This window comes from Phyllobates terribilis, unplaced genomic scaffold, assembly GCF_046119375.1.
Source record: "Phyllobates terribilis strain yellow unplaced genomic scaffold, ASM4611937v1 Scaffold_8__6_contigs__length_399053987, whole genome shotgun sequence".
NCBI classification, from domain to species: domain Eukaryota; kingdom Metazoa; phylum Chordata; class Amphibia; order Anura; family Dendrobatidae; genus Phyllobates; species Phyllobates terribilis.
Window position 1 is genome coordinate 140323048 of NW_027362768.1, and position 16394 is coordinate 140339441.

The 16394-nt window shown below is 43.6% G+C and overlaps 1 protein-coding gene across 4 annotated transcripts in view; it reads right to left on the reverse strand.

The window, feature by feature from the left end:
• The window catches only part of PAPPA2 (pappalysin 2), a 331936-nt gene that overhangs the window by 93621 nt on the left and 221921 nt on the right, over positions 1-16394 (reverse strand). For all 4 annotated transcript variants that reach the window (XM_073643372.1, XM_073643370.1, XM_073643374.1 and 1 more), the window contains exons 15-17: positions 16252-16390; positions 14963-15137; positions 315-528 (exon numbers count right to left, since the gene is read on the reverse strand). In XM_073643372.1, coding sequence (XP_073499473.1) covers positions 315-528; positions 14963-15137; positions 16252-16390 — 528 coding nt within the window. The remainder of the gene's footprint in view (positions 1-314; positions 529-14962; positions 15138-16251; positions 16391-16394) is intronic.

Here is a 16394-nt window from a genome sequence, read left to right on the forward strand (position 1 = left end):
TGAAGGTGTTTTCTATGTGTTTCTATGTGTTTTTGTTTGCCTGCCATTGGTTTTAACGGTGTTCGAAGGTGTTCGACGAACAGTTCGGCGAACACACGGGTGTTCGACGAACCGAACCGAACTCGAACACTACGGGGGTGGCTCAACACTACTCGTTAATGAGTACTCTGCCATGATTTCAGTTGGTGGCACAGATGAGAAAGAACCGGGAACTGTTACTTTCATGAGGAGTGCAGATGTGGTCACCGAAGGTGAGAAGCATTTAGCATATTACAAAAATATAATTTTGCAATTGTTACAGTTTCATCACAAACCTCCGCGGTCGTCTCTCTGAAACTTCTGCTACATGGTAGCCCAGTTTACACCGGTATCGGCACGTTGACCCCACATCATGGTTCCCCAGATGGCAGCGAGGTGTGAGTAGTCTGACATTAGCAATGGCTGGTGGAGCATCACATTCAATCTTGCAGTAGCCTTCAGGAAGAGACCAGTGGCCATCCCACATGCACATTACCCACTGGCTCAAGCCTACAACCCAGAGAAGTACAAATAACTCTTTGTGCAGTCAATAGTTATACGTTGTACAAAAGTTTTTGGCCCAGATTCATCATTTGCAGTTTTTTTTAAGTCACTTTCCCTTTTTTTTTGTCTTGTGGTATTTGTTACCATTTTTTAATGCCAAATTCTTCTAAATGGCGAATGCGGTTCATACATTTTGTGTAAAGTAAAAAATGGTCTTTATTTTTGTCTTTGTTTTGCAGCTTTTTAGTGCAAAAAGTCGAACATTTCATAATATGGCACAAAATTTGTGCCAAAGTTTCTGATGTAATTAAAATCACTCCGGGATGGGGATTGAAGTACATTTGCAACAATTGATTAATCAGTTGAAACAGTTGAAAATATCTGAAAACCCAAATATCTACCCATAATGGCAAATTTAAAACAAACAAACACGCAAACACATAAAATAGACTTTAAAAATGTGCAAATTGAAAGAAATGCAATTAAGAATCAGATCATATGCTTTTTTTTGCTCAATGGTGCTACTTATTATTGCAGTCCAATATGTCTCATATGTCCCAGCTATTATCTAAAATTTGGCTGTAGTGTGTTATCCTTAAAGAAGGTACTAAAGTTAATGTCTCATACATGTAAAGAGGAAGTTTTATCCCCTTATAAGTGCCATAGCTTTTCACATTTAATAGCATCTGTGGCTGGTTCTGCAGCTATGTATAATACAAGTGAATGGGACTGAGGTTTATCCCCTTGTAAGTGTCATAGCTTTTTCACATTTAGTAGCAGCTTTGCCTGGTTCTGCGGCTATGTATAATACAAGTGAATGGGACTGAGGTTTATCCCCTTGTAAGTGTCATAGCTTTTTCACATTTAGTAGCAGCTTTGCCTGGTTCTGCGGCTATGTATAATACAAGTGAATGGGACTGAGGTTTATCCCCTTGTAAGTGTCATAGCTTTTCACATTTTGTGGCAGCTGTGCCTTGTTCTGCGGCTATGTACGGTATAATACAAATGAATGGGACTGAGGTTTATCCCCTTGTAAGTGCCATAGCTTTCACATTTAGTAGCAGCTGTGCCTGGTTATGCAGCTATGTATAATACAAGTGAATGGGACTGAGGTTTATCCCCTTGTAAGTGAGATAGCTTTTCACATTTAGCAGCAGCTATGCCTGGTTCTGCGGCTATGTATAATACAAGTGAATGGGACTGAGGTTTATCCTCTTGTAAGTGCCATAGCTTTTCACATTTAGTAGCAGCTGTGCCTGGTTCTGCGGCTATGTATAATACAAATGAATGGGACTGAGTACTAAAACAGTACACAGCCACTACCAAACATACAGAGCTGTCTTGAAGGAAAGAAGAGAAGGCCACAGAACTTTTTTCAATCATGATGATGAACCATCCAAGGTTTAGATCATTAATATCCAAGTTTGACAAAACATCTTTGAACAATTTCTTCTCCAGACCTTCGCCCAGATATCCAACTCCATTTACAGAGACTCGTTTGACTATCTCAGCATGCACTGGTATTCTCAAGCGAAGAGTCATCAAAGAGGAAGTAATAAAAAAAAATAAAGCAGTTAGATAGCGTAATGGGAGAATGGTAGGGACTTTTTAATTAAAGTATATTAGAAAAGAGATTAGAATATGACATTAAATAGATAGGCATTGATGATCAAATTTTTTTTTTAGTTCCGGACATCCTCTTTAAGACCAATTGTTGTGATTGCATTTAAGATGCATGAGGACTATGAAAATAAAATTAGTTGAGGAGGTGAGCAATAATGCTAATATACACTGTGATAGGTGTGCAGGAAACCTCGGACATCCAAAATATAACAGGTAGAAGCAGCATTGTCTTGGATTCCTTCTAGAAGAAGCAGGTGAGTAATTATATTTTTATGTGCGAGTTATATTAAAATAAGCATAGCAACATTTAGTAATCCTGGAGGCTACTGGAAATTATCCTGAAAGATAATGTCACTTGGTGTAATGGTGATCCTTGTGATCATTACAAGGCAAGAACTCCAGGGCTGAAAATTCTTGTTTTGAAAGTCGTAAAATAAATTGCCATTGTTTTGCAGAAATGTCACTGATTAAATGCAGTGCACTGTCATAACATATAGTAGATGCTGCATTCCATTACTGTCACCGAGATATTTTTCAAAAAGCAATCAAATATTTTTACAGACTAATAACAAAAGTACCATCTACAGGCTGCAAAATGGTGCTACATCCTCGGCTCCAAATTACATTTGATGGCCCCTGATCTATAGCTCTTGTAACCATTATCCTGTAAAGTCACACCTGCTCAGAGGAATAAAAAAACTAATGTACAAGCCTGACAAAGCACCTAATTGGGCTGTCCAAAGTCATAAAATGTTTTCAATTTTTTTGTTGTTGTTTGTTTTACAAATGGAAACCAATAAAATGAATTCATTTAAGAAGGTTTCCAGAAAAAAAATATTTGTAAATAGTAAGTTATATAACTTCCAAGTATAGTTGTAGTAACCACAGGTGCCCAATCCTACTGTACCCGCTTTATCCTGGGTCCTGGCAGCTTGGCATCTGGAATTGTGCTTGACATAGGACAGTGTATGAAGGTAATGAAAATCACCAAAAAAGGTCACAAAGGCCTCAAAACATAAATAGCTAACGGTAACCGAGATATGCCTCAAAATATAACATATAGACCAGCAAAAGGAAAAGGAGGCACAAAAAATAAAGATTAGCATGTAAGACTAAGTCTATGAAAATGAGACGGGGACAAGCAAACATCAAGAGTAAAAAAGTCTACCAAGAGGCAAAGTTATATACACACGTGGTCAAAATTGTTGGTACCCCTCGTTTAATGAAAGAAAAACCCACAATGGTCACAGAAATAACTTGAATCTGACAAAAGTAATAATAAATTAAAAATATATGAAAATGAACAAATGAAAGTCAGATATTGCTTTTCAACCCTGCTTCCACAATTTTTTTAAAAAAATTAAACTTATGAAATAGGCCTGGACAGAAATGATGGTACCCCTGAAAATAATGTGACAAAAGGGACATGTTAAATCAAGTTGTGTCCACTAATTAGCATCACAGGTGTCTACAATCTTGTAATCAGTCAGTGGGCCTGTATATAGGGCTACAGGTACTCACTGTGCTGTTTGGTGACATGGTGTGTACCACACTCAACATGGACCAGAGGAAGCAAAAGAAAGAGTTGTCTCAGGAGATTAGAAAGAAAATTATAGACAAGCATGTTAAAGATAAAGGTTATAAGACCATCTCAAAACAGCTTGATGTGCCTGTGACTACAGTTGAACATATTATTCAGAAATTTAAGATCCATGGGACTGTAGCCAACCTCCCTGGACGTGGCCGCAGGTGGAAAATTGATGACAAATCAAAGAGACGGATAATACGAATGGTAACAAAAGAGCCCAGGATAACATCTAAAAAGATTAAAGGTAAACTTCAAGCTCAAGGAACATCAGTGTCAGATTGCACCATCCGTCTTTGTTTGATCCAAAGTGGACTTCATGGGAGACGACCAAGGAGAACACCATTGTTGAAAAAAAATAATAAAAAGCCAGACTGGAATTTGCCAAACTAAATGTTGACAAGCCACAAAGCTTCTGGGAGAACGTCCTATGGACAGATGATTCAAAAATGGAAGTTTTTGGCAAGGCAAATCAGCTCTATGTTCACAGACAGAAAATGAAGCATATCAAGAAAAGAACACTGTCCATACAGTGAAACATGGAGGAGACTCTGTTATGTTCTGGGGCTGCTTTGCTGCATCTGGCACAGGGTGTCTTGAATCTGTGCAGGGTACAATGAAATCTCAAGACTGTCAAGGGATTCTAGAGAGAAATGTGCTGACCAGTGTCAGAAAGCTTGGTCTCAGTCGCAGGTCATGGGTTTTGCAACAGGATAATGACCCAAAACACACAACTAAAAACATCCAAGAACAGCTAAGAGGAAAACATTGGACTATTCTGTAGTGGCCTTCTATGAGCCCTGACCTAAATCCTATTGAGCATCTTTGGAAAGAGCTGAAACATGATGTCTGGAAAAGGCAATCTTCAAACACCAGACAACTGGAGCAGTTTGCTCATGAGGAGTGGGTCAAAACACCTGTCGAGAGGTGCAGAAGCCTCATTGACAGTTACAGGAATCGTTTGATTGCAGTGATTGCCTCAAAAGGCTGTTCAACAAAATATTACGTTAAGAAGAACCATCATTTCTGTCCAGGCCTATTTCATGAGTTTAATTTTTTTTTAAATTCTGTGGAAGCAGGGTTGAAAAGCAATGTCTGACTTTTATTTGTTCATTTTCAAAGATTTTTAATTTATTATTACTTTTGTCAGATTCAAGTTATTTCTGCGACCATTGTAGGTTTTTCTTTCATTAAACGCGGGGTACCAACAATTTTGACCACATGTGTAGACTGATGATAATATGGAGTGTGTCAATGACTGCCTTCTGGACATCTGTCAAGTCAGCAGTCTTCCCCATGATTGTGGCGCCTACTGAAACAGACTAAGGGACCTTTTTAAATGCTTAGGAAGCCTTTGCAGGTGTTTTTTGCTAATTATTTTAATTTACTGAGATAATGACTTTTGTGTTTTCATTGGCTGTAAGCCATAATCATCAACATTAACAGAAATAAACACTTGAAATAGATCACTCTGTTTGTAATGACTCAATATAATATATGAGTTTCACTTTTTGTATTGAAGAACTGAAATAAATTAACTTTTTGATGATATTCTAATTCAGTGAGATGCACCTGTATATACTGTATGCTCGCATTAAATTAAGTAAAGGTAAAATGTTTCACCCTTTCTTTGTCAGGGATTTTGTCCTGCGTTTCTCCCTTTATTTGTCCACGTACCCTGACGAAGAAAGTGTGAAACGCACGTTGGGGCACGTGGACGGACATCTGTTACTCTGCTTTACATGTTAGTGTTACTATAGGGATTACTACCATGACCCCATTTAGTTCAACGATCTTTACATTTTTCTTTGGATGCAATGTATAGCTATATCTAATTATATCCTATGGACTGTTTACATTAGTATATTGAATGCTCTACTCTATTTTTACTGGATACTTTATCCATACTCTAATAATTAGTGGATACTTATGCACATTTATTTTTGTATAAATTGCATCTTATTACTGCTTCATATATTCCACTATGTTTCTAGTATGACTTTTTATCTTTACTGAATTTATTTTGGGCATATATACTGTATATGGATATTATCATCCCCATATTAACACTTACATGTAAAGCAGAGTAATAGATGTGTGTCCCCTGACAAAGAAAGGGTGAAACACGCATTGGGGCGTGGACATGCCCCCTGACAAAGAAAGGGTGAAACTTTTTACCTTTACTTAATTTATTGTGAGCATATATATGTGCATATTGTCATCACATCACTCTATATAGTATACATTTTTTACTCTTGATGTTTGTCTGTCCCCGTGTTTTTCATAGAGGCCTCGTCTTATATGCTAATCTTTGTATTTTAATATATTTTAATAATATATATTTATACCTTTTGAGATATTTTTTGTACCTCCTTTTCCTTTTGCTGGTCTATACAGTGCATGAAGGTGAAGCAAACTGCTTTTTATTTCCATAGCTAAATCAACCACCTTCTATGTCTGGCTATCGAATAATGGGGCTGGCTTAGAAATGGAGAATGGTCATGGCACGCTACTACTACATTATAGAATAGATCAGTGATGGCGAACCTTTTAGAGACTGAGTGCCCAAACTGCAATCCAAAACCTACTTATTTATCGCCAAGTGCCAACACGGCAATTTAACCTAAATATTGAGGTTTTCTTTTAGAAAAAAAACTGACACAAAGAGCAGGCGAGCGCAGTATAGCCACAGAATGGAGCAGGGGTATGAGACTGCAGAAATAAAGAATATGCTCACCCCCATCTTGGTGTATGCCCCCATCCTTGTATATATGCTGGCCTCCCCCCATACTTGTATATATGTTGCCCTCCCCCATCCTTGTATATATGCTGCCCACCCCCCATCCTTGGATATATGCTGCCCGCCCCCCATCCTTGTATATATGCTGCCCTCCCCCCATCCTCGTATATATGCTGCCCCCCATCCTTGTATATATGCTGCCCCCCCATCCTTGTATATATGCTGCCCTCTCCCCATCCTTGTATATATGCTGCCCCTATCCTTGTATATATGTTGCCCTACCCTCATCCTTGTATATATGCTGCCCCCATCCTTGTATATATGCTGCCCTACCCTCATCCTTCTATATATGCTGCCCCCATCCTTGTATATATGCTGCCCACCCCCCATCCTTGGATATATGCTGCCCGCCCCCCCATCCTTGTATATATGCTGCCCTCCCCCCATCCTCGTATATATGCTGCCCCCCATCCTTGTATATATGCTGCCCCCCCATCCTTGTATATATGCTGCCCTCTCCCCATCCTTGTATATATGCTGCCCCTATCCTTGTATATATGTTGCCCTACCCTCATCCTTGTATATATGCTGCCCCCATCCTTGTATATATGCTGCCCTACCCTCATCCTTCTATATATGCTGCCCCCATCCTTGTATATATGCTGCCCTACCCTCATCCTTCTATATATGCTGCCCCCATCCTTGTATATATGCTGCCCTCCCCCCATCCTCGTATATATGCTACCCTGCCCTCATCCTTGTATATATGCTGCCCTCCCCTCATTCTTGTATATATGCCCCCCAATCCATGTATATATGCTCCCCCCAGTCCATTTATATATACTCCCTCCCCAGTCCATGTATATATGCTCCCTCCCCCAGTCCATGTATATATGCTCCCTCTCCCCCTGTCCATGTATATATGCTCCCTCCCCCAGTCCATGTATATATGCTCCCCCCAGTCCATTTATATATACTCCCTCCCCAGTACATGTATATATGCTCCCTCCCCCAGTCCAAGTATATATGCTCCCTCCTCCCAGTCCATGTATATATGCTCCCTCCCCTAGTTCATGTATATATGTTCCCTCCCCCAGTCCATGTATATATGCTCCCCCCCAGTCCATGTATATATTCTCTCCCCCAGTCCATGTATATATGCTCCCTCCCCCAGTCCATGTACATATGCTCCCCCACAGTCCATGTATATATGCTCCCTCCCCCAGTCCATGTATATATGCTCCCTCCCCCAGTCCATGTATATATGCTCCCCCACAGTCCATGTATATATTCTTTCCCCCAGTTCATGTATATATGCTCCCTACCCCAGTCCATGTATATATGCTCCCCCCAGTCCATGTATATATGCTCCCTCCCCCAGTCCATGTATATATGCTCCCTCCCCCAGTCCATGTATATATGCTCCCCCACAGTCCATGTATATATGCTCCTCCCGCAGTCCATGTATATATGCTCCCTCCCCCAATCCTTGTATATATGCCCCCCCATCCTTGTATATATGCTGCCTTCCCCAGTCCATGTATATATGCTCCCTCCCCCAGTCCATGTATATATGCTCCCCCCAGTCCATTTATATATACTCCCTCCCCAGTCCATGTATATATGCTCCTTCCCCCAGTCTAAGTATATATGCTCCCTCCCCCCCAGCCAGTCCATGTATAAATGTGACGCGCCACCAGAGCCGTGGGGTACTCGGCAGCCGGGCCTATGGATGCCGGTATGGGGGGGGGGGATATCACGGTGGCTGGCCCAGTCCGTGGCCCAGGGCAGTCAACAAAAAGGGGAATTATTTATAGGGGATTTGTAAAGTGTTCATGACGCCACCTGTGGAATGCGGCCAAAAGGAGCCGCCGCTGCGGAGCAGTCCTCTGAAGCTGATGTTACTGCAGCAGGGATGGTGTGGCTCTCCACAGGAAGAGCTTAGCTCCAGGGCAGTGTAGATGGTGGAGGCTTGCGCTGGGCGTTGTAGTGCAGGGGGGAAGATGACGCAGGTGAAATAATGGACGGAGGCAGTGCGGTGCAGTCATCAGAGTCTTTACTCACAGTTGTTAAGTTCCTCAGGTTGCACTGTCCAGCTTACAGCCTCCCACGTCGTGCTGCGTTCACCAGAACAAGGGCCTACTCCTCTGCTCTCCTCCTGGGCCTCTATGACTGGGCCTTACTTATGGAGCAGAGCTCCTAAGGAGACTCTGCTCCCAGGCTGTCTTCACTCTCTCCTCTCACTGACTGAACTCATTCTCTTCTCAACTGCCACCCTAAGATGGCTTCCCTTTATATATCTCCTTCTATGGTGCTCCCCTAAACTGCTTCCTCCTCCCACACCCACCACTGGTTCCCCTTACCTTTGGGTTCCCCCCACTCCAGCCAGTGACAGGGCTAAGCAGGAAAACACATTGCATCGTGCCCTTCCAGCTGGCCTGGAGCAGTGTAATGTTGAATGTGGGTGTTGGGGTTCCAGGCAGCACTCCCTCCTTACCTGAGAGAAGGAGACACCTCACCTCTGGGTGAGGTGCAGTACCTCTGTGGTGACTGAACCCTCAGGGGCACCACATATGCTCTCTCCCCCCAGTCCATGTATATATGCTCCCTCCCCCAGTCCATATATATATGCTCTCTCCCCCAGTCCATGTACAGTGCCTACAAGTAGTATTCAACCCCCTGCAGATTTAGCTGGTTTGATAAGATGCAAATAAGTTAGAGACTTCAAACTGCAAACGAGAGTAGGTTTTATGAACAGAAGCATAAATCTTACAAACCAAAAAGTTATGTTGCTCAGTTGAATTTTATTAAATTTTAAACATAAAAGTGTGGGTCAATTATTATACAACCCCTATGTTTAATATTTTGTGGAATAACCCTTGTTTGCAATTACAGCTAATAATCGTCTTTTATAAGACCTGATCAGGCCGGCACAGGTCTGTGGAGTTATCTTGGCCCACTCCTCCATGCAGATCTTCTCCAAGTTATCTAGGTTCTTTGGGTGTCTCATGTGGACTTTATTCTTGAGCTCCTTCCACAAGTTTTCAATTGGGTTAAGGTCAGGAGACTGACTAGGCCACTCCAACACCTTGACTTTTTCCCTCTTGAACCAGGCCTTGGTTTTCTTGGCTGTGTGCTTTGGGTCGTTGTCTTGTTGGAAGATGAAATTACGACCCATCTTAAGATCCTTGATGGAGGAGCGGAGGTTCTTGGCCAAAATCTCCAGGTAGGCCGTGCTATCCATCTTCCCATGGATGCGGACCAGATGGCCAGGCCCCTTGGCAGAGAAACAGCCCCACAGCATGATGCTGCCACCACCATGCTTGACTGTAGGGATGGTATTCTTGGGGTCGTATGCAATGCCATCCAGTCTCCAAACGTCACGTGTGTGGTTGGCACCAAAGATCTCGATCTTGGTCTCATCAGACCATAGAACCTTGAACCAGTCTGTCTCAGAGTCCTCCAAGTGATCATGAGCAAACTGTAGACGAGCCTTGACATGACGCTTTGAAAGTAAAGGTACCTTACGGGCTCGTCTGGAACGGAGACCATTGCGGTGGAGTACGTTACTTATGGTATTGACTGAAACCAATGTCCCCATTGCCATGAGATCTTCCCGGAGCTCCTTCCTTGTTGTCCTTGGGTTAGCCTTGACTCTTCGGACAAGCCTGGCCTCGGCACGGGAGGACACTTTCAAAGGCTGTCCTGGCCGTGGAAGGCTAACAGTAGTTCCATAAGCCTTCCACTTACGGATGATGCTCCCAACAGTGGAGACAGGTAGGCCCAACTCCTTGGAAAGGGTTTTGTACCCCTTGCCAGCCTTGTGACCCTCCACGATCTTGTCTCTGATGGCCTTGGAATGCTCCTTTGTCTTTCCCATGTTGACCATGTCTGAGTGCTGTTCACAAGTTTGGGGAGGGTCTTAAATAGTCAGAAAAGGCTGGCAAAAGAGATCTTTAATCCACACATGTGAAGCTCATTATTCTTGGTGCCTGAACTACTTCTTAATACTTTTGGGGGACCAAACAGAATTCTTGTGGTTTGAGGGGTTGAATAATAAATGACACTCTGAATTAACTTTTAACGTTTTTTTAAAAAAAAAAATAAATAAATAAATAAAAAATTTGCTGCAGTGCATTTCCAACTTCCAGGCTGATCTACAGTACAAATGTCACAATGCCAAGTTAATTCCGCATGTGTCAACCAGCTAAATCTGCAGGGGGTTGAATACTACTTGTAGGCACTGTATATATTCTCTCCCCCAGTCCATGTATATATGCTCCCCCACAGTCCATGTATATATGCTCCCCCACAGTCCATGTATATATTCTCTCCCCCAGTTCATGTATATATGCTCCCTACCCCAGTCCATGTATATATGCTCCCCCCAGTCCATGTACAGTACAGACCAAAAGTTTGGACACACCTTCTCATTTAAAGATTTTTCTGCATTTTCATGACTATGAAAATTGTACATTCACACTGAAGGCATCAAAACTATGAATTAACACATGTGGAAATATATACTTAACAAAAAAGTGTGAAACAACTGAAAAAATGACTTATATTCTAGGTTCTTCAAAGTAGCCACCTTTTGCTTTGATGACTGCTTTGCACACTCTTGGCATTCTCTTGATGAGCTTCAAGAGGTGGTCACCTTAAATGGTTTTCACTTCACAGGTGTGCCCTGTCAGGTTTAATAAGTGGGATTTCTTGCCTTATAAATGGGGTTGGGACCATCAGTTGTGTTGTGCAGAAGTCTGGTGGATTCACAGCTGATAGTCCTACTGAATAGACTGTTAGAATTTGCATTATGGCAAGAAAAAAGCAGCTAAGTAAAGAAAAACGAGTGGCCATCATTACTTTAAGAAATGAAGGTCAGTCAGTGCGAAAAATTGGGAAATCTTTGAAAGTGTTCCCAAGAGCAGTTGCAAAAACCATCAAGCACTACAAAGAAACTGGCTCACATGAGGACCGCCCCAGGAAAGGAAGACCAAGAGTCACCTCTGCTTCTGAGGATAAGTTTATCCGAGTCACCAGCCTCAGAAATCGCAGGTTAACAGCAGCTCAGATTAGAGACCAGGTCAATGTCACACAGAGTTCTAGCAGCAGACACATCTCTTCAACAACTTTTAAGAGGAGACTTTGTGCAGCAGGCTTTCATGGTAAAATAGCTGCTAGGAAACCACTGCTAAGGACAGGCAACAAGCAGAAGAGACTTGTTTGGGCTAAAGAATACAAGGAATGGACATTAGACCAGTGGAAATCTGTGCTTTGGTCTGATGAGTCCAAATTTGAGATCTTTGGTTCCAACCACCGTGTCTTTGTGCGACGCAGAAAAGGTGAACGGATGGACTCTACATGCCTGCTTCCCACCGTGAAGCATGGAGGAGGAGGTGTGATGGTGTGGGGGTGCTTTGCTGGTGACACTGTTGGGGATTTATTCAAAATTGAAGGCATACTGAACCAGCATGGCTACCACAGCATCTTGCAGCGGCATGCTATTCCATCCGGTTTGCGTTTAGTTGGACCATCATTTATTTTTCAATAGGACAATGACCCCAAACACACCTCCAGGCTGTGTAAGGGCTATTTGACCAAGAAGAGGAGTGATGGGGTGCTACGCCAGATGACCTGGCCTCCACAGTCACCAGACCTGAACCCAATTGAGATGGTTTGGGGTGAGCTGGACCGCAGAGTGAAGGCAAAAGGGCCAACAAGTGCTAAGCATCTCTGGGAACTCCTTCAAGATTGTTGGAAGACCATTTCCGGTGACTACCTCTTGAAGCTCATCAAAAGAATGCCAAGAGTGTGCAAAGCAGTCATCAAAGCAAAAGGTGGCTACTTTGAAGAACCTAGAATATAAGACATATTTTCAGTTGTTTCACACTTTTTTGTTAAGTATATAATTCCACATGTGTTAATTCATAGTTTTGATGCCTTCAGTGTGAATGTACAATTTTCATAGTCATGAAAATACAGAAAAATCTTTAAATGAGAAGGCGTGTCCAAACTTTTGGTCTGTACTGTATATATGCTCCCTCCCCCAGTCCATGTATATATGCTCCCTCCCCCAGTCCATGTATATATGCTCCCCCACAGTCCATGTATATATGCTCCTCCCGCAGTCCATGTATATATGCTCCCTCCCCCAATCCTTGTATATATGCCCCCCCCATCCTTGTATATATGCTGCCTTCCCCAGTCCATGTATATATGCTCCCTCCCCCAGTCCATGTATATATGCTCCCCCCAGTCCATTTATATATACTCCCTCCCCAGTCCATGTATATATGCTCCTTCCCCCAGTCTAAGTATATATGCTCCCTCCCCCCCAGCCAGTCCATGTATAAATGTGACGCGCCACCAGAGCCGTGGGGTACTCGGCAGCCGGGCCTATGGATGCCGGTATGGGGGGGGGGGATATCACGGTGGCTGGCCCAGTCCGTGGCCCAGAGCAGTCAACAAAAAGGGGAATTATTTATAGGGGATTTGTAAAGTGTTCATGACGCCACCTGTGGAATGCGGCCAAAAGGAGCCGCCGCTGCGGAGCAGTCCTCTGAAGCTGATGTTACTGCAGCAGGGATGGTGTGGCTCTCCACAGGAAGAGCTTAGCTCCAGGGCAGTGTAGATGGTGGAGGCTTGCGCTGGGCGTTGTAGTGCAGGGGGGAAGATGACGCAGGTGAAATAATGGACGGAGGCAGTGCGGTGCAGTCATCAGAGTCTTTACTCACAGTTGTTAAGTTCCTCAGGTTGCACTGTCCAGCTTACAGCCTCCCACGTCGTGCTGCGTTCACCAGAACAAGGGCCTACTCCTCTGCTCTCCTCCTGGGCCTCTATGACTGGGCCTTACTTATGGAGCAGAGCTCCTAAGGAGACTCTGCTCCCAGGCTGTCTTCACGCTCTCCTCTCACTGACTGAACTCATTCTCTTCTCAACTGCCACCCTAAGATGGCTTCCCTTTATATATCTCCTTCTATGGTGCTCCCCTAAACTGCTTCCTCCTCCCACACCCACTACTGGTTCCCCTTACCTTTGGGTTCCCCCCACTCCAGCCAGTGACAGGGCTCAGCAGGAAAACACAGTGCATCGTGCCCTTCCAGCCGGCCTGGAGCAGTGTAATGTTGAATGTGGGTGTTGGGGTTCCAGGCAGCACTCCCTCCTTACCTGAGAGAAGGAGACACCTCACCTCTGGGTGAGGTGCAGTACCTCTGTGGTGACTGAACCCTCAGGGGCACCACATATGCTCTCTCCCCCCAGTCCATGTATATATGCTCCCTCCCCCAGTCCATATATATATGCTCTCTCCCCCAGTCCATGTATATATTCTCTCCCCCAGTCCAGGTATATATGCTCCCTCCCCCAGTCCATGTATATATGCTCTCTCCCCCCAGTTCATGTATATATGCTCCCTCCCCCAGTCCATGTATATATGCTCTCTCCCCCAGTCCATGTATATATTCTCTCCCCTAGTCCAGGTATATATGCTCCCTCCCCCAGTCCAGGTATATATGCTCCCCTCCCCCAGTCCAAGTATATATGCCTTCTCCCCCTAGTCCATGTATATATGCTCCCTCCCCCAGTCCATGTATATATGCTGCCCTCCCCCAGTCCATGCATATATGCTCCCCCCAGTCCTCGTCGCATATTAAAAAAGAAAAAAAGACTTAATAAACACTCCCACTCACCTTCGTTCCTTCTCCCGCGCAGCGTCCTCTCCTGTAGCCGGCAGCTGTCTCCAGTGTCCTAGCGACGGGAGCGCATGACGTTACTGCCTTGTGCCCAGTCTCTTGTACGCTGACGTCAGCTGCTTGCCCCTGATTGGCCAGCAGCGTGTATTGCGGCGCACGGGCCTGGCAAGTTCGTGCGCTGCAATACACTTCAGCTAGATGTTCGTCCGAGAACGCACATGTAGCTGAAGTAGCGGGGCGACGTCGGCACTCAGAGTTAGCACCCGCCGGGCCCGATCCAGTAGCGCAAGCGCTGCGGTGATGGCGGGCGTGCCCACCGGGAGGGCTCCGCGTGCCCCCTCTGGCACGCGTGCTATAGGTTCGCCAGCACTGGAATAGAGCACTGATGTGCAATAATCAGAATAGTCTGCCATCTGTACAGATGATGATTGCTGCATCTGTAGCTATTGAAAAAAGTAGTCAGTGTGGCCCCTTCACATGCTGTTCAAGCCCAGGACCAGAAGCCAAGCTGCCAGGACCCGAGATCGGAATGGCTATGGGAATATGGGAGAACCAGAGCTAATAGAAATATATTAGCAATCATACAAATACAAAACTGTGAGTCCACAGCAATAGTCAAAATGATCAGATTCAATATCACAGCACAAAAATCACATAAAAAAAAAACGTTTTATAAAAGCCAAAATTACTTTCCTAGATTAGCGTGCTTAATTGCCAAAATTACCCCATTATCAAAGTAATTGATTACTGGAACTACCACTTGATTAGGACAAACATTTCATGGCAGCTGTATGTATATACCTTGGAATTTGGCAGGAGGAAGGCACATGAAGAAGCAGCGGTTTGCTAAACCCGTTCCATCTGGACAGAAAAAACTGGCATGGAAAACCAGTGATGGTGGAGGAGGTCCACAATCCAAAAACTCACACGTTACACTTAAATTCCAGTGTCCAGCTAAACATTTTAGGGAAGCGTCCTGATTTAAATATAATAAATACATGACATAAGTAATGGTAAATGTTTCTAATATGATTTATTAAAATGTATTAACTTCTAAATATATTTTTATAGAGCGCAGGGGCCTAAGGGGCAACGTTTTTCCTTGTGGAAAGTGACGAGCCAAGTATGGCATGTCAAAGTGATGAGACTTATAAGCCATGTATGCTCCTCTGGGAAATTAAATATGCAAATTGTCTCTTCAAAGAGGAAGAGGACTAGACTTTTAGTGCCACCTATTGGAAGCAGCGATCTTAAAAGTCAATATCGACTCTTTAACAAGCCTTGTAATATGACTTAGGATAATAGTTGCGCCACATATTGGAAGCAGCAATCCTAAAAGTCAATATTGACTCTTTAACAAGCCTTGTAATATGTCTTAGGATAAAAGTAGCGCCACATATTGGAAGCAGCGATCCTAAAAGTCAATATTGACTCTTTAACAAGCATTGTAATATGACTTAGGATAAAAGTCGCGCCACATATTGGAAGCAGCGATCCTAAAAGTCAATATCGACTCTTTAACAAGCCTTGTAATATGACTTAGGATAAAAGCAAAACCAGAATCTTAATATTCAGACACGGTGTTTCATCATAATTACTTTTAGTGATCACTGCTTCTAATAGGTGGCTCTAGTGTTCTAGTCCTCTGCCTAGGTTTTGGTGCACCCTTGGTGTAGTCAAGAACTCAGTACACCATTATGCTGTCTCAATTTGCATTCAGAGCACTGTCCCTGATCCAGATTGACCGCTTTCCCACAGCGAGCACAGTCTGAACTTAACCACGCTACATTGACACTAAAGTCCAGTGGCGCTCGCGCAATGTCAGTGCAGGAGAGCACTCATTGTGGGTTCAGGAACACTCCCATCCCTGATTACTGACTGCAGCTACCTGCGGCCATCTGGTCTCTGAGTTGGTTGCCATAACGTCTACTGTCCCTATCATAACGTTGATAAGTGTTATTATAGGGAAAAGGCTGATACTCTACTATACCTTTGACCTCAGGAATAAGAGAATTACATTTCCTCCCATGCAGGGCCTTAATTAGCACTTTCTTAGTGAAAAATGATTCATAACTTGGGATCTGACTTACCTGTAAGATTTTATGTCCTGTCTTACTAAATGTATGGAGAACATATCCCTCCTCACATGTTACTGAACATAGGGTTTCTCCATCCTTATCCATAGAACATTGGGCAGTCCCATGTGACACGTGCAGAGCCGGGCATGAGCTGG